This window comes from Lagopus muta, chromosome 2 (assembly GCF_023343835.1).
Source record: "Lagopus muta isolate bLagMut1 chromosome 2, bLagMut1 primary, whole genome shotgun sequence".
Lineage (NCBI taxonomy): Eukaryota > Metazoa > Chordata > Aves > Galliformes > Phasianidae > Lagopus > Lagopus muta.
This window is the reverse complement of record NC_064434.1, coordinates 99,371,061-99,390,224: the sequence shown is the minus strand read 5'-3', so window position 1 is coordinate 99,390,224 and position 19,164 is coordinate 99,371,061. Positions and strand designations below refer to the sequence as shown.

Sequence of the window (19,164 nt, the reverse complement as noted above, 5' to 3'; positions counted from 1 at the left end):
CTTTTAGCCCGAACTCTGTCTCCCCGATCATTTGTGCTGTCATCCCCACTTTTCAACAACTTCCTTTGTGCTCTGAATGTATTATTTGGCATCTTGTAAATTTGTATCTGAAGGAATGGAGTGATGAATGTGTTCAAAACACAGGCTGCCTCTAATAGCGTGTAGAAAGAATTTCATGATTTACATTCTCCTCTTGTCTACACTGATGCCAAATAGTACACTGAAAGCAAAGCAAGTCGATAGAGTTGTGCTGCTATGTCTGAGAATTTCACTCAGTGTAAGAGACTATTTAATGAATGCTTCACTCATTTAGTCAGTCAAGGATCTGTTGCCCCTTCATTGCTGACCATTTTTGGTGCCAGGATGATACACATATGACCCAACTTCAGAGCATACTCATCTATAATTAAAATACAACATTGAAAAATAGCTCTTTGACTGCTTTGAATTGTACTAATGGCTTTTTGCATTTCTTTGACAAACGCTTCCTCTCAAAGACACAAAAAGCATGGGAGCTCTGACAATGCCAAGAAACTTGTCCACAGTGCCCTTGGAATTTTCCAGCCTGTAAGTTACCATCTTTTCCTGGTCCATAGTGGGCAAAAGTTAGTGTATGCAATTACTGTGCTTGGCACTGTGTGTACTTTCAGTGTGTGTTTGCACTGCACTTTCCAGAGTGCAAGTGCAAAACCTACCACTTCCAGCATGACGTGACAGTTTGCTGGAAGCTTTGGTACACAGGATAAACACAAGCAGGAAAGTAAGCCATGTTCATCCCAACTCTTTTAAAGTTAGAGATAGGAACTCGGAAACAGTCATGGATTTTAACTGGGAAAAACCATACCAACTGTTGTTTATACAACCATGATATGATATTGGCATTCTGCTCTTATTCACGGTCAGAGTATATATGTTTTAAGTGGTAGAAGTAGAAACTTCTTCCAGCTTCATCAGGACTGCTATGACTGAGAGACATTCCACTGAGATTGATTTATTCTACATATTTTCTCAAAATGTCTTCCATGTCCAAACTTACTCTCTACTCAAGATCCTAAAGACCAGTTTCTCAATAAGTTAATTCAGGCTTTTATGGCAAATGCTGCATTTGGGTTCAGAGAAAAACAATCTGTACATTGTTCATATACTTTTAACCATCACAGGTGTGGTACAGCAACAGGAAAAAGTAGGAGGTAGCCAACAAAAGTATGGGCCATCTCTTTGAAGATCACCAGTGAATGCTCTGCCTGTCACAAAGAACCACAATCAAAAGAATGCTGATATTAACAATTAATGAGCTACTTAAAATGAGTGAATCAGATTGCATTTGACATTACATGTTACCTGCAGGTGAAGTTTTGCAGAGTGTAATTCACAGACACTCAACATGGACAGAAGTAATACAGCTCACTCGTTTTGCATTTTTGTTACAAAACAAAGGTCCAGAAATCAGAATCTCACCTTGTGTCACATCTTAATTAGAAAAACAAAGCAAACAAAAACACTTTCAGTAAAGAGTGAATGAGAACTGGTTCAAGTCATAGGCTTTATTTAGTCATAGGCTAAGATGGCACTGAAATGCCAACTAGAAATGCTATTTCTAATTCGTTACCTTTTCAAGAAAAGATCTTGAAACCATTTGTCTAAACTTTTAAGCACATGTTTACAGGAAACACATATATTTAAATACTATCTTTAATAGGGGTTCTTCTGCATACTGTGGATCAAATGAATAACCTGAAAAATCTCGTATGCCTTGTTTTCTCAACAATAAGACATTATGAAATTTCCTTTTGTGCTACTAAAAGTAAATAAAGGAATGTCAAATATTACAGTAAATGTTCAGATAACACAGCATTACAGCTCTGTATTACTGTTGGCATTTGTAAATAAAATCATGCTCACGCTCTACCATTCACCTATGCCACTGCATTTTTCTCTTTCTGACCAAGGAGGAGGTAAGGAAATGTCAACCAAGAATTTTACTCAAACTTCCTGTTTTCTTCCGTAGGCTTACAGACTCTCCTTGTTAAATTACCAAAATATTCAAACACAATTTCTTTCATGTTTCTCTTTTTATTTTTTCCCCTTAGCTCCACCTACCCCGGTCATGTGAGTATGGTTTCCTATTAATCACAGAATCACAGAATTGTAGGGGTTGGAAGGGACCTCCAGAGATCATCGAGTCCAACCCCCCTGCCAAAGCAGGTTCCCTACACCAGGTAGCACAGGTAGGCATCCAGGCAGGTCTTGAACATCTCCAGAGAAGGAGACTCCACCACCTCCCTGGGCAGCCTGTTCCAGTGCTCCGTCACCTCACTGTAAAGAAGTTCTTGAGCACATTTGTGCAGAACTTCCTATGCTGCTGTTTCTGGCCGTTTCCCCTTGTCCTGTCTCCACTCACCACTGAAAAGAGTCCGGCTTCGCCAATCTGCCCCCCTCACCTTAGATATTTATAGACCTGGATCAGGTCCCCTCTCAGTCTTCTTTTCTCAAGGCTGAACAGACCCAGTTCACTCAGCCTTTCTTCATAGCAGAGATGCTCCAGGCCCTTCACCATCTTCGTGGCCTTCCGCTGGACTCTTTCCAAGAGATCCCTGTCTTTTTTGTACTGGGGAGCCCAGAACTGGACGCAGTGCTCCAGATGAGGTCTTACCAGGGCAGAGTAGAGGGGGAGGATCACCTCCCTCGACCTGCTGGCCACGCTCTTTTTAATGCACCCCAGGATGCCATTGGCTCTCTTGGCCACAAGGGCACACTGCTGGCTCATGGCCAACCTGTCGTCCACAACAATGACTTTTCATTGCTAAGACTTCGGAATAAAAATCTGCCATTTGGTTTGCTTTGCTGGCTGGCTAATCAGCATGACTATAGTTTTCAAAAAATTCTGGGGACAAAGTGTGTTTAAAATCTCATCACCAGATGAAATATGGGCATCTAGGTTCAGAAAAGCAGAAAACAAAGACAGAAGCAACATCACATGCAGCAAAATACACAGACCATATCAGTACCTATCAAAATCACAAACCAGTTTAAAGGTTAATCTAACCTGGTGTTTTTTCTTCCTGATGGTTAATAGCAGATGCCTTGGGAAGTGCTCAGGATAAGCAAGCACAAGATAGTGCTCTCCTAGAATGCCCTTCTTGTCTTCAACAACTCACAGCTCAGACTTCTAATCAACACATCAAAGACTTTTCATGTATCACCATTTTGGAGGATTATATGTCACATAAAACAAATGGCATACTTTAGTCTCATGTTGAGAAATCTACAGTAACTTCTGATGAAATGGAAAAATACAAAAGAAACACACAGTGCATTAGCTCTCCTGCTCACTATTACCAGAAAATGGAGTATTTACCCCCTGAGCTTCACCAGCATACCTTGAATAGGGTGACTGCCTCCAGCACTATTAGAATTTTGCAGTGCAGAGGTGAAGTTTTGTTAGGTGAGCTAGCTCTTTTCACCATCAGCTCAGGACTAAAGAGGAGAAACCACAGTATACCTCTTGTGATGTTTGCCATGCCAGGTTATGATGGAGGACAACCACTTGATGGTAAGAATACTTAGATGCCTGGTGAAAGTTTTTCCTACTAAGATGAACATTACTGAGTATTCATCGTTATTATTTTAATACTGCAACAAAAATAAAATGATATTGCCATATGGTAGAGTTATCGTGTCAGACATCTGTTAGCTCCCTGTTATGAAAAAACAGAGCACTTTAATATATTCACAGGGTAAGCATGCTGATAGCCACTTTTAATATATAAAGATATTAAATTAAGTATTTTGTCCCCGCACTGAAGAGTTTTCTTTAGAAGCTTGTGCTACCTGAAAAACACTGAAAAATAGATAACAGCTTCTATTTCTGTGAAGACTCTTACCACTATAAATCTACTGCAGAGTTTTACATGCAAAGGTCAGCTAAGACTATAGAGAAAGCACTGGCACAACAGATTGGTAAAGCTTTGCAGTAGTTATTGAAAACATTGGGCTGATCTTAGCCATTTCCAAATTCATGTCTAATTAGCTGGCTACCATACACTTGGTTTTTTTTTTTTTAATTTTCTTTTTGAAACTTTCAGTTTAAAGTTTGCCTGAACTTAACACAGAGACTTAAAAATCAAGCAAACACAAAATAAGGCACATTTGAACACAAGAGTTTCCTTTCCTTTGCTCATTTTGTTGCTGAAAAAAAGTAGACTATTTTGAGTCATTCCAAGTGAATTTTCCATCAGTTCTTTCACTAAGAAAAGCAACAAGAACAACATCTTCACCCTTCTTCTACTGCCACTAGTGTTTATGTAGCTTTAATGTTAATAAAGAAGATATATCTTCCTCTCTCATTTAATTATAAAATGGTTATTTGGTGTACTCTATAGAGTATTTTCATAGACTATTCCTTCGAAATGGCGATTCAAGCTATAAGCATCTACTTCTGTGACAGGAAATGCTAATGTCAATGACATTACCACAGAAATTTTTGACGTGTTTATGCTACCCTAGTTGCAGTTAGGTATTGCTAAAAAAGAATAGCTAAAAAGTATTTTTATAAGCTCAAGTACATACATGCACAAATATTCGCATTTTCTGGAAGGCAACACACATCTAGCTACCAGTGCTATCCTATGCTGTGACATGATAAAACAAATGTATTGCTAATGCTCCGGTATGGATTAAAACAGTTAATTAGCAAGTCCATCACACATAGGGAAAATTATTAAAACTGTGTCATATTTCATACCTCTGGGAGCCAAGAATAAAAGAATCGAGACTTAGTATTAACGTAAGGAATTATCAGCTTTACTGGATATATTCAGAGTGGCTGGATCTTCCAGAAACATTAAGGCAAATTCCTAGACTCTTAATTTTAGTGAATTTGTGGCCTTCTGTAACATGGAGACTAAATCTACTTCAGTTTTCCCAATGTACGATCAGAAATTCACAGAAAAAAATGGAGAATATTCCTCAGAATTTTCTACTTTGGTGGATTTTCCACCAGCCCATCTGTTAAAGTCACAGGAGAATATGGATGGAAAAATAAAACCAAATGATCAATCAAAATCTCTTTGCTGTTTGCAGCACTTCCACAGCATCTGCTCTGCACAGAAACTAATGCCCCGCTTTAAAAACCTGAAAATACCATGCAAGTGCCATTTAAGATATGTCTGAGGCCATTTATTGTGACCTCATCCATTTCTTTAAAACATGAGAATGTCAGAATACATGTGTTCTGTGTATTTATAGTGTTATGCTGGAGGCTGAGCAAAAACCTAGTGCAAACTGATGGGCATTTCAACAACCCTGTCAGCCTCTTCAGTGTCTCTTCTTGACAGAATTCAGCCACAAAAATCCCAAAGACGTAGTATGTGGCTAGATTAAAAAATGCAGCAAAATAATACAGTGCACTATTCCTTGAAATGTTCTGTTGCTCACACGAGCCCTTTTTCTTCCTGGATCTGAGGGCATGTCAGCACTATGCAATCTCTTCACATGGGCTTCCTCCCGCATCGTTTCTGCTTTTTCCAGAACTACTTCTAATTTTGTTCCTGCATGTTATCCAAAACCCTGGTATTTCTACTCTTTATTTTGAGATATAGACATATTCCTTAATAATCTATCTGAATACATCAAAGCCCTCAGTGTTTTCATCTTCACCCCATTGTCATTTCATGGCAGGGAAACTCAGTTAATTTACTGATGAGAGATGAGTTGGAAGATGATGGTACCATTTCTCCCAGGTCACAAAACAAACCTAGGTCTTTGATTTCTGTTGACTTGATGTATTCGTTCACCATCCTGACTGGATTTTAAGGAAATGGTTCCTATTTCTCAGTTCATATTTCTATGCAATTCTACGAGAGAGAAGTATAGTTGGATCTATGGGACAATTTCAGTTGTTCTCTACCTCACAGCAGATAACCAGCCATCATCTCTCTTGAGTGAAATTGCTGAGTCTCACAGCTTTCCTCTTTATGTCAGTTCAGAGAATTTACTGTTCTACTTTGCATTAAAAACAAATTCATTTGAATAACTTTACTTGGCTTTTATACATATATCTGCATACATATATATATATATATATATATATATATATATATATATATATATATATGTATGTATGCAGATATATGTATATATATATATATATATATGCTAACAAAATCATACTGCAAAAGGAACATTTCAAAATAAAGCAGTTAAAAGAAAGGAAAACCATGCAAAGAAATAATGTACTGCCCACATGAAAATTACTTATCATGGAACTGCAAATCCTCAGTCTAGTAGAACCTATGAAATAACATGGGGACTATGGGGAAGTAACTAAGTCTGAAGCAATGCCAGTACGTGAACAAAGCCTGAAAATCAGCTATGCAGATTTGAATGTTAAATACCAAATTGAACCAAATACCTATATGCAACTTAGGTAATGGATTAAGTGAAATAAAGCATAAAATAATTAATGATTTATTCAAAATAGACATATAACGTTGGCACTACTCACAAGAAAAAAGAAAATGTTTTCTGAATAAAATTTTTATATTAACTCTAACTGAACAGTGTCCTAAGAATTACTTTATTAAAGAAAGTGATCTGAAGTCCACAAGAACAAACAGGTGTGCCTATGAAAAAAGCTTTGTTCCTCAAAACAGTAGGCGAGGAAGAAGGCTTCAGACATTACTGTTACAAGTCATGTTTAGAGTAAACCTCGATATATGGTGTGATTATACGACATTATAAATGCTGTATATAACATACATCATATAGTCCTGGTGTCAAGTTCAATAAAACATGAAAGAACTTACCAGCACAGATGGGTCCTTGCCAGTCACACATATAAACAGACTGAACGCTGTAGCGTGCAGTAATCAACTTGTGAGCCACTCCTGTATGTACACCATGGAAACTTGCAATCACCATTTGCACCACATCTGCAGCATTGCTGACACACTGCTGCAGTACATTAGGGGTCTGCAAGCATAGTGGCACATTTAGGCTACCTGTGTTGTGTTTCTACCTCATATGACTCTTACTTTCATGCAGTTCTAAGAAATCATCCACAGAAGTATAGAAATAGAACTTAGTGTTATGTGAGTTCTGAAAGGGAATTGTGTGAGTCAAGCATGTAAAACACACTTCAGTCACAGGAATTCAACAAAGATAGTGAATGCGATCTTCAGGCTTATCACCACTTCAGTTAAGGAAACTGAATAGCTATTGCTTTCTTTTGATAGTAAAAGAGTTGCAAGGATTTCTACCTTGCAAGGCTACTGTAATTAAGGCGGCTATAACACCCAGGCCTTTTCATCTATCCAAAAAGCAGAAAAATGCATTGCAGTGTAATGACTGTACAGTTATGGGTCACTAAATCTACAACATCCTCTTGTTCCAGCTGAGTGAAATAATCCCATTTCAGTATAATCCTGATGTAATGATGTTTGTTTAGTGTGCCAAGATGCACTGAAGGGGAACAGCTGGCAGATACAGCATATGAGACACAGCTAAGCATCACATCATGAGAGGATTCTTCCTAAGAAAAGAGATGGAAGAAAGAACAGAAGCTGCAAACGGCCTTGTATCCTTTTTCTCCCAAATTAAACTTAAAAAACAACTTTGATTTGCAAGCAATTAATCAACATTTCAGACAAGTGTCTTTAGGTTCTCTGGATACCAGTGATGTTGTAATTTAATTTATAAATGTGGGGTCGTTTTTCTTTTTTTTTTCTTGTGCATCCAGACTGTAGGAGGAATTTTCAAAGCAGGTTTTAGATACATCCCTCTGGTATGATGGAAAATGCATGGCTTGGCCTCACTATTGAGGTACTGGAAACCTATCCCACTTTGTTCTCTTTTTAATCTTTGCATTTTAAAAACATGACGGGGAAAACATGGATTAGAAATTTGCATCAGAAGACCAGGATGGCACCAAAAGTCATGCAATTTGACCCCTCTGAGGGCTTGATGTCTTTCAATTCTTTATGCCAAACACAGATTTGACTGCACTGGTTGAGGAATTCAGTACTTATTAGGAGGGACAGACAGACAACTGTGCAATCACATATAAGTCATACTTGAAAGCAACAAAGTAGTCAGCCAAACCAACACACAGGTTTTATGAATGCACATCTAAACCCACCCTATTCGTCACTTCAGTGCTCCAAATGAGGATCTCACAATCAATAAGCAAATACTTTGCAGGAGAATGGGAATTTCATCTGTGACTGGGCAGCAAATATTAAAACATATCTAGAGAATTTTAGTTCTCATGGTATTGTATTTTAGTTTTTTTGAGATCTTACTTCAATTTCAAAATTAATAAAAAACTCCATTTGTAAGTCTTTAATTAAACTATGAAAACAATTAGATGAATCTGAAAAAACACAGTCTGATTGTTTAAACAGAAAAGCAAAAAACCATGACATGGGTTTCATATTCTGAGGTACATGTAAAATCTCTTTGGTTCTGATCTAGAGAACCCTTGTCCTTGTCTGCATTGTCTTCAACCAAATTGATGCCACAGATGCCATGGAACGGGACTGGGGAATGTAGTACAGCAGCTACTTTTGGCTGTAGGATTCAGAGCATTCCAGAGCTGCTATCAGCATTTCTGATCCTCTTTCTTTAGAGAAGACGAGCACCAAGATGATCTAATTAATTTTACAACCCCAAGGAGTCCTAAGCTGCCTCTGCAAATAAGATGATGTTTCATCTGAATATACAAATATACAAATATTCAAAATCCAAACATTAATACACATAAGAAAATGAACACTGGGGGTATGTTAAACATTGTGACTATAAAATCTACTCTTTAAAGACATTTGGTTATTGAGATACAATGGAACTGCATGCCAAAACCTGAGAATTTGGCAGTGGCAAATACAGAATTGTTCTGGTTTTAGATTAGACAATAGTTTTTATTTGTTTTTTAAAGGGGGAAAAAATATTCACATATTTTCTTAATCAATAGGGTAATAGAATTTCAAAGCTTTAACTTCATATTTTCATACCTTTGCATGCTTGTAAAGGTATCTGTGTTCAAATACAAATTGTAAGAAAAATTTTAAAATTTTAAAATTCTAAAAAAATCTAGAAATGTCTTTGGTTAATAAAAACATATAAAACTCTTTGTATAAATGGCAGCCACAAATATAGGAAAAAACATTCTATAGACAGTAATTCTTTTTTTGTTTGTTTTTATCATATAATGTGATATATCTTATGGTTTTAACTTTCAGAAAAACATGCACTGGTAACCAAAGAAATGGAAGACAAAGAGAGTTCATTAATTAATTAAACAGGGCTTATTAGCTTTTTGTATCAGCAGAGCAGCGTAACACAGCTGTGGGTTGCATATTAGCCTGCTCCATCATTCCACATTGCCATGTTGTTTAAAAGTGTGGCTGCACAACCGCTGAGAGCTGTGGGGTTGAGGTGACACGTCTTTGATGTTACAGTGTCCTGCTGGTCAGTCTCCTATGCTCCTGTTTCTTAGCATACGACCAAAATGAGTGTCAGTACAAGAGACCTCCTTGCACCGATGTCCCAGCACACCCTTAATGTACCCTGACATGTGATCAGCTCTTGATATGTCCCAGTTACTCGAATTGCACTCCCCTGTTAACATAGATAGGACTGTTCAGTGCAGATCAGCTGCAAGAGGAAGGCAGACCCTGAATAGCTCAGCCCCAACATATGCACAGAATTTTTAACTCTCATTGAGGTTAACACTTGTGTTTTCAGGATTCTGCCGAAACCAGCATGATACGTGATACTATTTTTGCCCCCAGAACAACCTCACATGACAGCAGAGGAACTAAGCCATTTATATACTTCTAGTTATAGTTCAACGTAGAGCCATAGTTTCTGTCATCTAGGGTCATGTCTAGGCATTGTGATCACTGTGACGCCTGATGCTCCGGGATTCATTATACACTAGTGAGCATCCTGTGATTTACCAGAGCCCTGGGAAGAGCATTGCCTACTGACCTTCCAGAGGAAGAAGCAACAGCATTGCAGACCCAGAAAGAACCTACCTCCTGTGCATAAGGACACATTGCAAACCTTTCAGCAAATAACCTTAAACCGAGATGGGTGGAGAATACTCTTCCTCCTATTAACTACACTGATTTCACATTGGTACATCTCCATGACGTTGGAGAAAAATACCATTTAATATTCTGCGCAAATTCACACACTCCTGTAAGATTTTAAAAATTGAGCTTGTTCCCTGGAAGAAGTTGCACTGTCTTTTTCAATGCTTGGTTTTACTTACTGGGCAAGGTGCTGAGCCAAGCCCATCACTGTTATGCTACAGTGAATACCACCTAAACCCACTGCTTCAATACATGTAAAGAAACATATGCATCATCTGATGTATGCCCTACTGAGCAACTGACCAAATTTCTGTTCATCAGTTTAATACAAAGTCAATTTAATTTTGCTTGACCAAAAATCAGGGTTTATTGTTCCAAAACGTGCAATCATCTCACAATATATTGCAATTAATTGCTGGTTAAGTGGCTAAGTGTTATCAATAATAGCCACTCTGATGAGGACAAAGAGGACTGCCAGAATCCCTTATGGAAGATTAAAAAAATAAAACCTATTTTATACACTACTTTCAGAAATGGTTTCCAACACACGAGAGCAGGGGGTGCTGTGTGTAGATATGCTGTCATAATCACATCTTTAGAAACTGATAAGAAACAAGCATATTATTCTTGATTTACTATCCCTTCATTTATGACTGCCAGTTAATATAGATCCACACAGCCATGCCAAAGAGATACTAGAGGCCTGATTGTGCTATCTTCATTCAAGAAAAACCCATACTCAAAAGTCCTTTTGAAGCCTTTCTGCTTCTGCCAACTCCTGCATTTTTTATTGCAAGACTTGCAGTACTCAGTGTTTTGCTTAACATTTTGGCTCCTGGAGTTATACAACATATGAATCTCCTTTATTTTCAGTTTTAAAAGAAGTTTATCACCTTCATGTTCGAATAGAAAAGCTTGCAAATGAGCCTTTTAGAGAATGTCAAAAATGAAAGTTAAAAAGAAGAAAGAACATAACAGTATTATTTTGCTGAATAACTTCATAAAGGAAATGATATTCTTAGAACAAATTCATGATTCCTAAGCCCCTGTGTATACTTGCAACTCATCAAAGTTAGCAATATAGGCTCTAACTTCATAGGAGCTCCATTCTCACAGCATTTAAAAGTAGGGGATTTCTTTACTCACACATAAAGGAATGCCACATTTTAGGAATACCTTCCAAAAAACTAGATTATGTCTCTACACTTTCAAAGAGGTCAAAGAGGATAAATATTTCTAATCTGTAGGGCATCTCGCTACAAAAAGGAGGTGGGTGGTCTTCTCTTCCTGCTTTGAGCTTCCTCCAGCCCAGTGTGGGTGGAATGGAGGAGCTATCCAGGAATTCTCAGCTTCTGCTCCAGTGGCTCTGGGTTCTCCCAAGTGTCAATGGCAAAGCAGAGAAAACCTTTTATCGATCACTGATCAGATGCTGGTTGCGCATCAATTGCCCAACTGGTGGCAGACTGGGCAGCTCAGCCTGTAAACTGTCTTCTCTAAAGAGTCTACCATAAGCATGTGGTGATCCTACAGGATCACTAAGAGCTGGAGCTCAGAGACCACCATCTGAAGAGTCTGTATCAAAAAAACAAGCACTAAACTATTCCTCCCATGATGACTGCAAATGTGCACATAGCTTAACACTGAAACGCTGCACTAACTTCCTAATTTCCCTTTTTTTTTTTTTTCTTTTTTCTCTTTTCTTCTTTTCCTAATACCTTTTGCTTATTCTGCAAGCTATTTGAGGCAGAGGCTGTCACTTCCCGTGTGTTTATGCAGTGCCTTGCACAAAGGCTGACAGCTGCAGATGCTATTATAATCACAGAGAAGGGTGGGATTCTCAGGGCACTAAGGAAAATGAGGCATTCACCTATCATTGATGTTCAATAGGTCTTACGTACCATTTTCCACTTTGAAAATCTACAGTTACAAGTATAATAATTAAGTTGTCTATCACCACCAAAGCATCCATTGTTAAAATACGACACCGCCTACAAGCAGGCAAACCTTCATTGAGAGCAGAGTCCCTAACAGAAAGGAATTTGTTTAAGGAAGCACTAAGATCTCATTTGCTGAAAATCACTCACAACAGCAGTCAACATACATTCTGTAAGTATCATGTCTATCTTGTATCATACACTGCATTAGTTAGACACCTGCTGAAAAGAACACACTCCATCAATTGAAGCACTAACCTTGCAGGTTTCTTAAAAGAACATTTCCTATAAAAAGTGATTTAAATTATCTTCTTTAAGTATTGCAGTCCTTAACTGAATTCAATACCTCTGCAAATGGAGCAAACAATTTCTGACTAATTGGATCTTTCTTTTATTCATTAAGTCATGCACTGGTTTGCAATAATGCAAGGTTTTTTTTTTCCCATTAGCAATTCCTCTTTAGCAACATGTTTTCCTCAGTAACCTAATTAATGCCAGAAAGGTAACTTTTCTTTTAATGCATTACATTATGTCAATGCAGTTGACAACTTTACAGAGATTATGTATAAATAAAGGTCATTAAAAGGTTTAAAGGACAAAAATGAAAGAGAATACAAAGTGTAAAAGTAGCTTTTCCATGAGGATGAGTGCCCTCATCTCCAAGTGACATCAAGATGCAAAGTAATTACTCAGCACTCTGCAGAGCAGACCCGTGGGAGTCCTATGGGGCACTAGCACATAAATTATTACTTTCAGGTGGAATAAGATAGCAGATATTAAAGAAGAGAAGAAATCATGTACTTAATTTGATTTAGTAGCTTCCTAGGTCTGAGTTTGTTGCATGAATAACACAGGAAACTGCAGACAAATTTCAGCTTTGACTTTGGGACATTATCAATCTTTTCAAATCAAATCATAGATCTGTTTGCAAACTACATTACAGTGCAGACCCTAACTAATTAACTGTATAGTTGTAATGACAACACAGATCCTACCAGACGGGGCGCTTAGACATATTGAAGCAAGCCACTGTGGATTATTAATAGCAAGAAGGCCTCAGTTGTAGACTCAGGATCTCATGTGCTTTGACAACATTAACACCGAACACTTCCCCTGGAAAGGCTGATTTCAGGCTCTTAGATACAGAAATATTCCTACCAACTTACTTCATATGGGCTGCAGCAAGGACTTAGGAAGGCTAACACATGAGCGAGACTGTTCTAAACCTTCACCCATGCGATGTGCTTTGGTGAGATGCTGTGCACATCCGTATGCTCCTGGAACCTCCCTGTGCTGGTGGGGCATTAGGAAGCAGGTGCTCACAGCACTGTGGTGTGCTCAGATCAGCCGGGAGCAGCTGAAGGAATGGCAAAGTGCTCTAAAAAAGCAGTATAGATGAAGTTGATAATGGCCACACCTTATTATAGGCATTGCAGTCTGGAAACAGAAGATCTTTAGGAGATCTTTGTCCAGAATTATCTATTTCCTCTCTTCAGAAAAATATAATACAGCAGTGGGAAATATTTCTGGCAACTGATGCCAACCTATACAGCAATTGTACCAATAAACTCCCATCACACACAGATCATGCAAGGTCCAAACTATAAACTGTCTCTGTTACACTCTTACTCCCAAACTGTGCCTTGGAGTTACCTGAGAAAGTGGCTGGGAATTGTTAGGATAAATTTAGTTTAAGTTTTTTTTTGAGGGAGCATCAATTTCACCCAAACTATTCCACTGTGCAGGGATGCACTGTTCTTTTAGATTGCTCTTTTCTCTGGGAAATTTGGTTTTCTTCTGTGTCATTGCAGTAAAATACCGAGCAGACTAGTTGGATAATGAAGTGGGAGATGCTATTTAAACACAATTAATAATGAAGAAAATTTATTGCCTGTTTAATAAAAACACTGTAGCTTACTGCAATAGTAATTAAAAAAAAAAACAACAAGCCTGCAATCTGTGCTTACAGTGCATGCCACATTTTGTTCCTTTTTTTTTTTTCCTTTGGATTCTCAAAGCAAGCAAGGAAAATGCATAAAACCATGTTTACTGGAAAAGACAAGTAAAAAAGACTTTTTAAATGCTCACTTTCAACTCAAACGTTCTTCCTCATTTTAAAAAAGAATAAATTTTACATCACTCCAGTTTCCAATCCTTTGTATAAAGTGTACGTGAATAATACAGACAGAAAAGCTCCTGTCAGGTTTAATGCCCTGATCAAATTCAAACAGTGTGTTGAGATTTTACACAGAAAACAGGCAACTTGACCTCAGCCTCCCAATGTAACCATCATGTTCTCCTCCATTCTTGAGGAAATTAACCTCATTCATCACATCATGCTCCTGTTCCTCCCTATGGCTTGTGACACTCTCTTTGCCTTTGTCCCTACTTGGCTCTCCGAGTGTAGCTGTCACAGCTTCATGGCATAGTGGGTCACAAACAAGGATGTGAACCAAGTGAACACATGAAAATCATTTGTCAGTGTTGGGTGTTTTTTTTTCAAACATATTTCAAGCACACAGAATAATTATATTAAAAATATCTTCTCTGACAGAGAAATGTCTTGGTAAATTTTTAAAGCTCGAAGTCAGAACGCTGTTATTCAGAGCAGCAGCTCTTAATTCAACAACCCAAATTTTCTGAAAAAGGAGAGGGAAAAGCAAAATCCCCTACATATTATACAGAGATCCTGACAAAACATGAAAGCTACTAAATATATCTCTAAATTCATGAGATGCAAATAACCTCAGCAAACAGTAAACAGCTGCCTCTGGCTTGAAGCCTGAGTCTCCCACAGTTCAGAGTTGTCTTAATTCCCTTTGCAGTCATTGCCTCTTCTGAGGAATACTGCTCAGAAAGATGCTAAATCATGGGAAATGATAATTCCCACTTTCCAGTTTTTTGGGTTTTTTTTCTGTCTTCTCACCTCCTTCCTGTTCAATTCCCATTTTCTATCTCTTGGAAAAAACACATGACTTGATTCATCATTTCTAATTCCAGACATCCAATTCCACGCTGAAAATAGTCAATGCTAGCCATCAAAGGAAGAAATCAAATTTTTTTAAAAATGCACCACTGAAGATGGACAGCAAAGCAATTACAAGAAAAATGTGAACTGAGAAATCTGCCTAATTTAGACAAACAGCAAAGTTCTTCTTTTCCTTCTAAATGCTGATGAACACCACACTCATGAGCCATGTGCAGAACTTTTATCAGTAACTCAGACATTTCTTCAATGGGAACAACTGAATCCGTAGAATGAATGCAATATAGGAAGCCATACAAAAAGATGTGAAAACTTTTGCAAAAGATAAAGAAGCTGACTAACCTGGCCAATAGGTTCCTTTGTCGGGGCCTTCCCTCTCCTAGCGGTGCTCGTGGCCAAAGTGGTGGTGGTTTCCATGACTGATGTTGACATCTCAGACTGCATCGCTGTGGCTGTGGACTCGGTTGTCATGGAGGAAGGCACTTCACCAACAAGTCTCACATTTCCTTCTATCACGATGTTGGCATCATTTTCTGCTGCCATATTCAGAACTTTCAAGCCATTGTAGTAAAGACCAGAGAGCTGGCCTTGGAAAGGATGGCCCCGTTCCTTGCCTCCAATTTTTATGGTTGCTTGGCTATTGAAGATTGTGAGTTGACGCCCTGTGAAGATAATATTATATACATGCAAAAATGTTGACTGTGAAAACAACACTCTACAAGAATGATAACAGATTTTCATGGAGTGAATAATGACAGCAATAAACTATAAGAAAAAGACTTGACTCATAATTCATTGCTTTTTAATGAGGTGTCCATGAAATGCATAAATTTTGAGAGCATTTGCATGTTCTAAAGTTGCCATATTTTGTCGGGTTTTTTTCCCTTTTCTTTTTTCTCTTTTTTTTTTTTTTTTTTTTTTTGCTAAAAGGCCAATCAAATATATTTGTAAATGTTTTCAGTACTACAAGTGACACCCCTCTCCCTTTTACCTGAAAGCAATGCTAAGCTTTTTCATGCATGTCAAGGTTGCCAAGATTGCAATTCCTTAAGATTACTTTTTCTTCAAGGACTGCCAACATTCCAAAGATTTTTCCATGTAATTCAGCATTGAGTCTACAGCTTTAAAATGAGTTTATGTATGTATAGACATATGCAAATATGTGTATACACACAGAGTTTATATGTATGCAAACGTCACTAGGTTAAGAGAATTTTTAAAGGATGTTATGCAGTAATCTGTCATATCTCTATAAAAGTGAATGAAATATTTATATTTTTTAATTAAAGATTTCCTTTTTGTATTTAAATGCTTATTTTCCTTCAACAAACACACTGGAAAGAAACACATGGTTCACACTGAGTATCTTAGAAGCAGATTCAAAAATAGATGTGTGATTGGCTTTCAGCAAGGCTATCAATTAAAATAAAAGATTTTAGATGTAAAAGCGGCTTCAGAAATGATACACATACCGATGGAGAAATCATGGCACATTTCCATTCAACAGAGAAATCCTCAGCAACAGTACCACTCTTAGTAAATAGAAGTCACTTTAGCAAATTGGTTTCTGCTCACAAAAAGCATGCACACAACTTTAAGTTCTGTTTTAATTAGTGTTTGTTCCAAAATCCCCTTAGAAGGTTGCAAACGTTAAAGGGACTTCATTTTGATTGGCAATTCATCTTGCCCACTATTTAAGATACCTACACTTTAAGCAAATTTTTTTTTCAGGACCGTAATGAAGATATCGTAACTACGTATATTTTTAGTTAATAATTTAGATGCTGGAGCATGTCATATAATCTATGAACGATTTATAATTTTTTGTTAATGTTTGCTATGCGTACCTTCATAGATTGAGTTAGTGGATTATATTTAACAGTCCCTTTAACCTTAAGTTAACAGGGTAAGGTTATTAAACAGCTGGTACTTCTAGAAATGTATAGAAATTATTATACAAGGTATGCAAATATTACTCTATATTTTACTTTTTAAAATTTGTTTTAAATTTAGTTTTACTGAAATTTATTTTTTATGTTTATTAGTGTTACAATGAAGCACTACTTGGTTATGTTCAAATTATTTTTTTATTTGAAGTTTTAATCAATGTTTTTTACCTTTGTCGAGTAGCCATTCATCAACTACTCGACCAAGTCGATATGGAATTCGCTGTCTAGCAATCGCCAGGCGCTCGTTATCATTGTTTCCTTTAAAGTTTAAAGAGACATTTCATTGGTTAAAATCTGTAAGGTCAAAGGTTAAAAGTTAATACTTAAAGCTTGAGCTATACAGTTGCCACATGATTTTTTGAAATTTGGAATTTTAAAAAGCGCTACCTGGAACATTTCATGGTTCAGACTTTTCATTCATTCATTTATTTTATTTTAGCAAACAAAATTATTCCTATGTTAATTGAAAATTAGAAATCTGCATTTGAGCTAGGTTATTAAACTTATGTTAGAGACAGACCCAAAAAACAAATTTAAACATCATAGAATGGCTTTACAAAAAAATGATCATTGACCTCAGGGTTTTGTCTTTTTTGATGTTTCTTATTAACTAGTTAAACATGTTCAGGTGAAACAGGTTTAAGTTCTCCAAAGACATCCAACCTCTCACTCCAGGTTAGTCATTTAAAGAAGAATAACACAAGTCTTAATCACCATTTAAGGCACACTTACTTCTGCTGTCTACAAATAGACCTGCCGTAACCTTATGCCCTAGTCAGAAAAAAATACATTCTTATTTGCTTCACTTAAACAAATTCCAGAAATCCAAATAAATAGTACAGAACAGACCATGGTATTCACCATTTTTACATTCTCATAGGACAGGCTGACAACGTCTAGAAGGAACACCAAGGCTTTGACAAAAGTGACTTGCTGAAAGGTAACTTTGTTCTGAAACGTGGAAACACTTTAGAATTTAGCAAGAGGCCATCTTTAGTGGAGTGACATAAATTAAGAGCAATCCAGAACTCAGCAATGCAAAACACAAGCTTGTCATATTTGCAAACTCTCTTTTCCCAGTCTTGATTTAAGCATTAAGATTTAAGCAATCTTTGATTGCTTGAAATAAAATCACTGCATAAAAGAACAGCAATATAGTAAGGAAGATGTCATACAACAAAGAATAATTAGGAAACTACTTCAAAATGCTTATTTTTAACTATAAGATTTTTGGGTTTTAATGATACAGGTATGATCATTCAGAAAACCATCCATTACCATCTTGTATTTTAAATTTCTCTTAGGAGAATGGTAAACCTAATAATTTCCTTCGATATACAGGTTTTGTGCAGCAGTAGTATTTTAGACCAACAGTACCTTTTTCCTCCATTGTATTGGTTCATAATAGGAAAACCCTGATATATAAAAAAAGCTAGATGAGTAAATGGCCATTATTCCTAACTTAGTACCCAATTCAAAGTCAATCTTGCTAGCTTTAATGTACAAACTGTCTTGAACCAGCAAGGAACCACATCCTGTATGTGCACTAGAATGGGAAGTAGAAGATGTAGTAGCCCATGAAGTGCTCACAAATACATTTACACGAGCTAGAAAGATCTTATTGCTAGTTAACAGAACAAAGTATTACCCAAATTCAGGAAATCCATCTTCTCATTTGTCAGACAATTATACCTGCTATCAGCAACACAGTGTTGCAAAGAGGAACTGGCACCACAGATCTCAGAAACAGCAAGAGCAACAGCTTTTGTACCAAGTAACATTGTGGTTTTGTGCAGAAATTTATTTTGCAGAGACGTGAGTTGCTTACCATGTTTCCCTCATTTGACTTAATGTATATTATTCACTATCCCAGAAGCTGATCTTTTGAGAGGATATCCTTCTCTAACCATCTTCCAATATACTACATGAATTCTATATGCATTAGAGTATATGCCCAGTTGAATATATAAAAATATGTACATACTTATCTTTCCATATGCACATTTTGCTCTATTCTCAACATTCAAAAATATTATCCACAAAACAATATTTTACTGAAATTTTCCATTTTCTGACATTTTGGGAAAATGAAAATTTAAAAATAGAATGGTACAGGAAAAGACTTGTGATGTGAGATTACAGAACATGATCAGTTAATTCAAAGAATAAGATAGAGAACATGTCACTGCCAAAAAGTT

General features: G+C 37.0%; 1 protein-coding gene across 30 annotated transcripts in view; it reads right to left on the bottom strand.

Annotated features, from left to right (window-relative positions):
* NRXN1 (neurexin 1) overlaps positions 1–19,164 on the bottom strand; it is a 633,554-nt gene that overhangs the window by 70,957 nt on the left and 543,433 nt on the right. For 18 of the 30 annotated variants that reach the window (XM_048936787.1, XM_048936790.1, XM_048936793.1 and 15 more), the window contains 2 exons: positions 17,135–17,224; positions 15,360–15,679 (listed from right to left, as the gene is read on the bottom strand). In XM_048936787.1, the coding sequence (XP_048792744.1) occupies positions 15,360–15,679; positions 17,135–17,224 (410 nt within the window). The remainder of the gene's footprint in view (positions 1–15,359; positions 15,680–17,134; positions 17,225–19,164) is intronic. The other 12 variants (XM_048936796.1, XM_048936798.1, XM_048936800.1 and 9 more) reach the window with 1 other exon arrangement.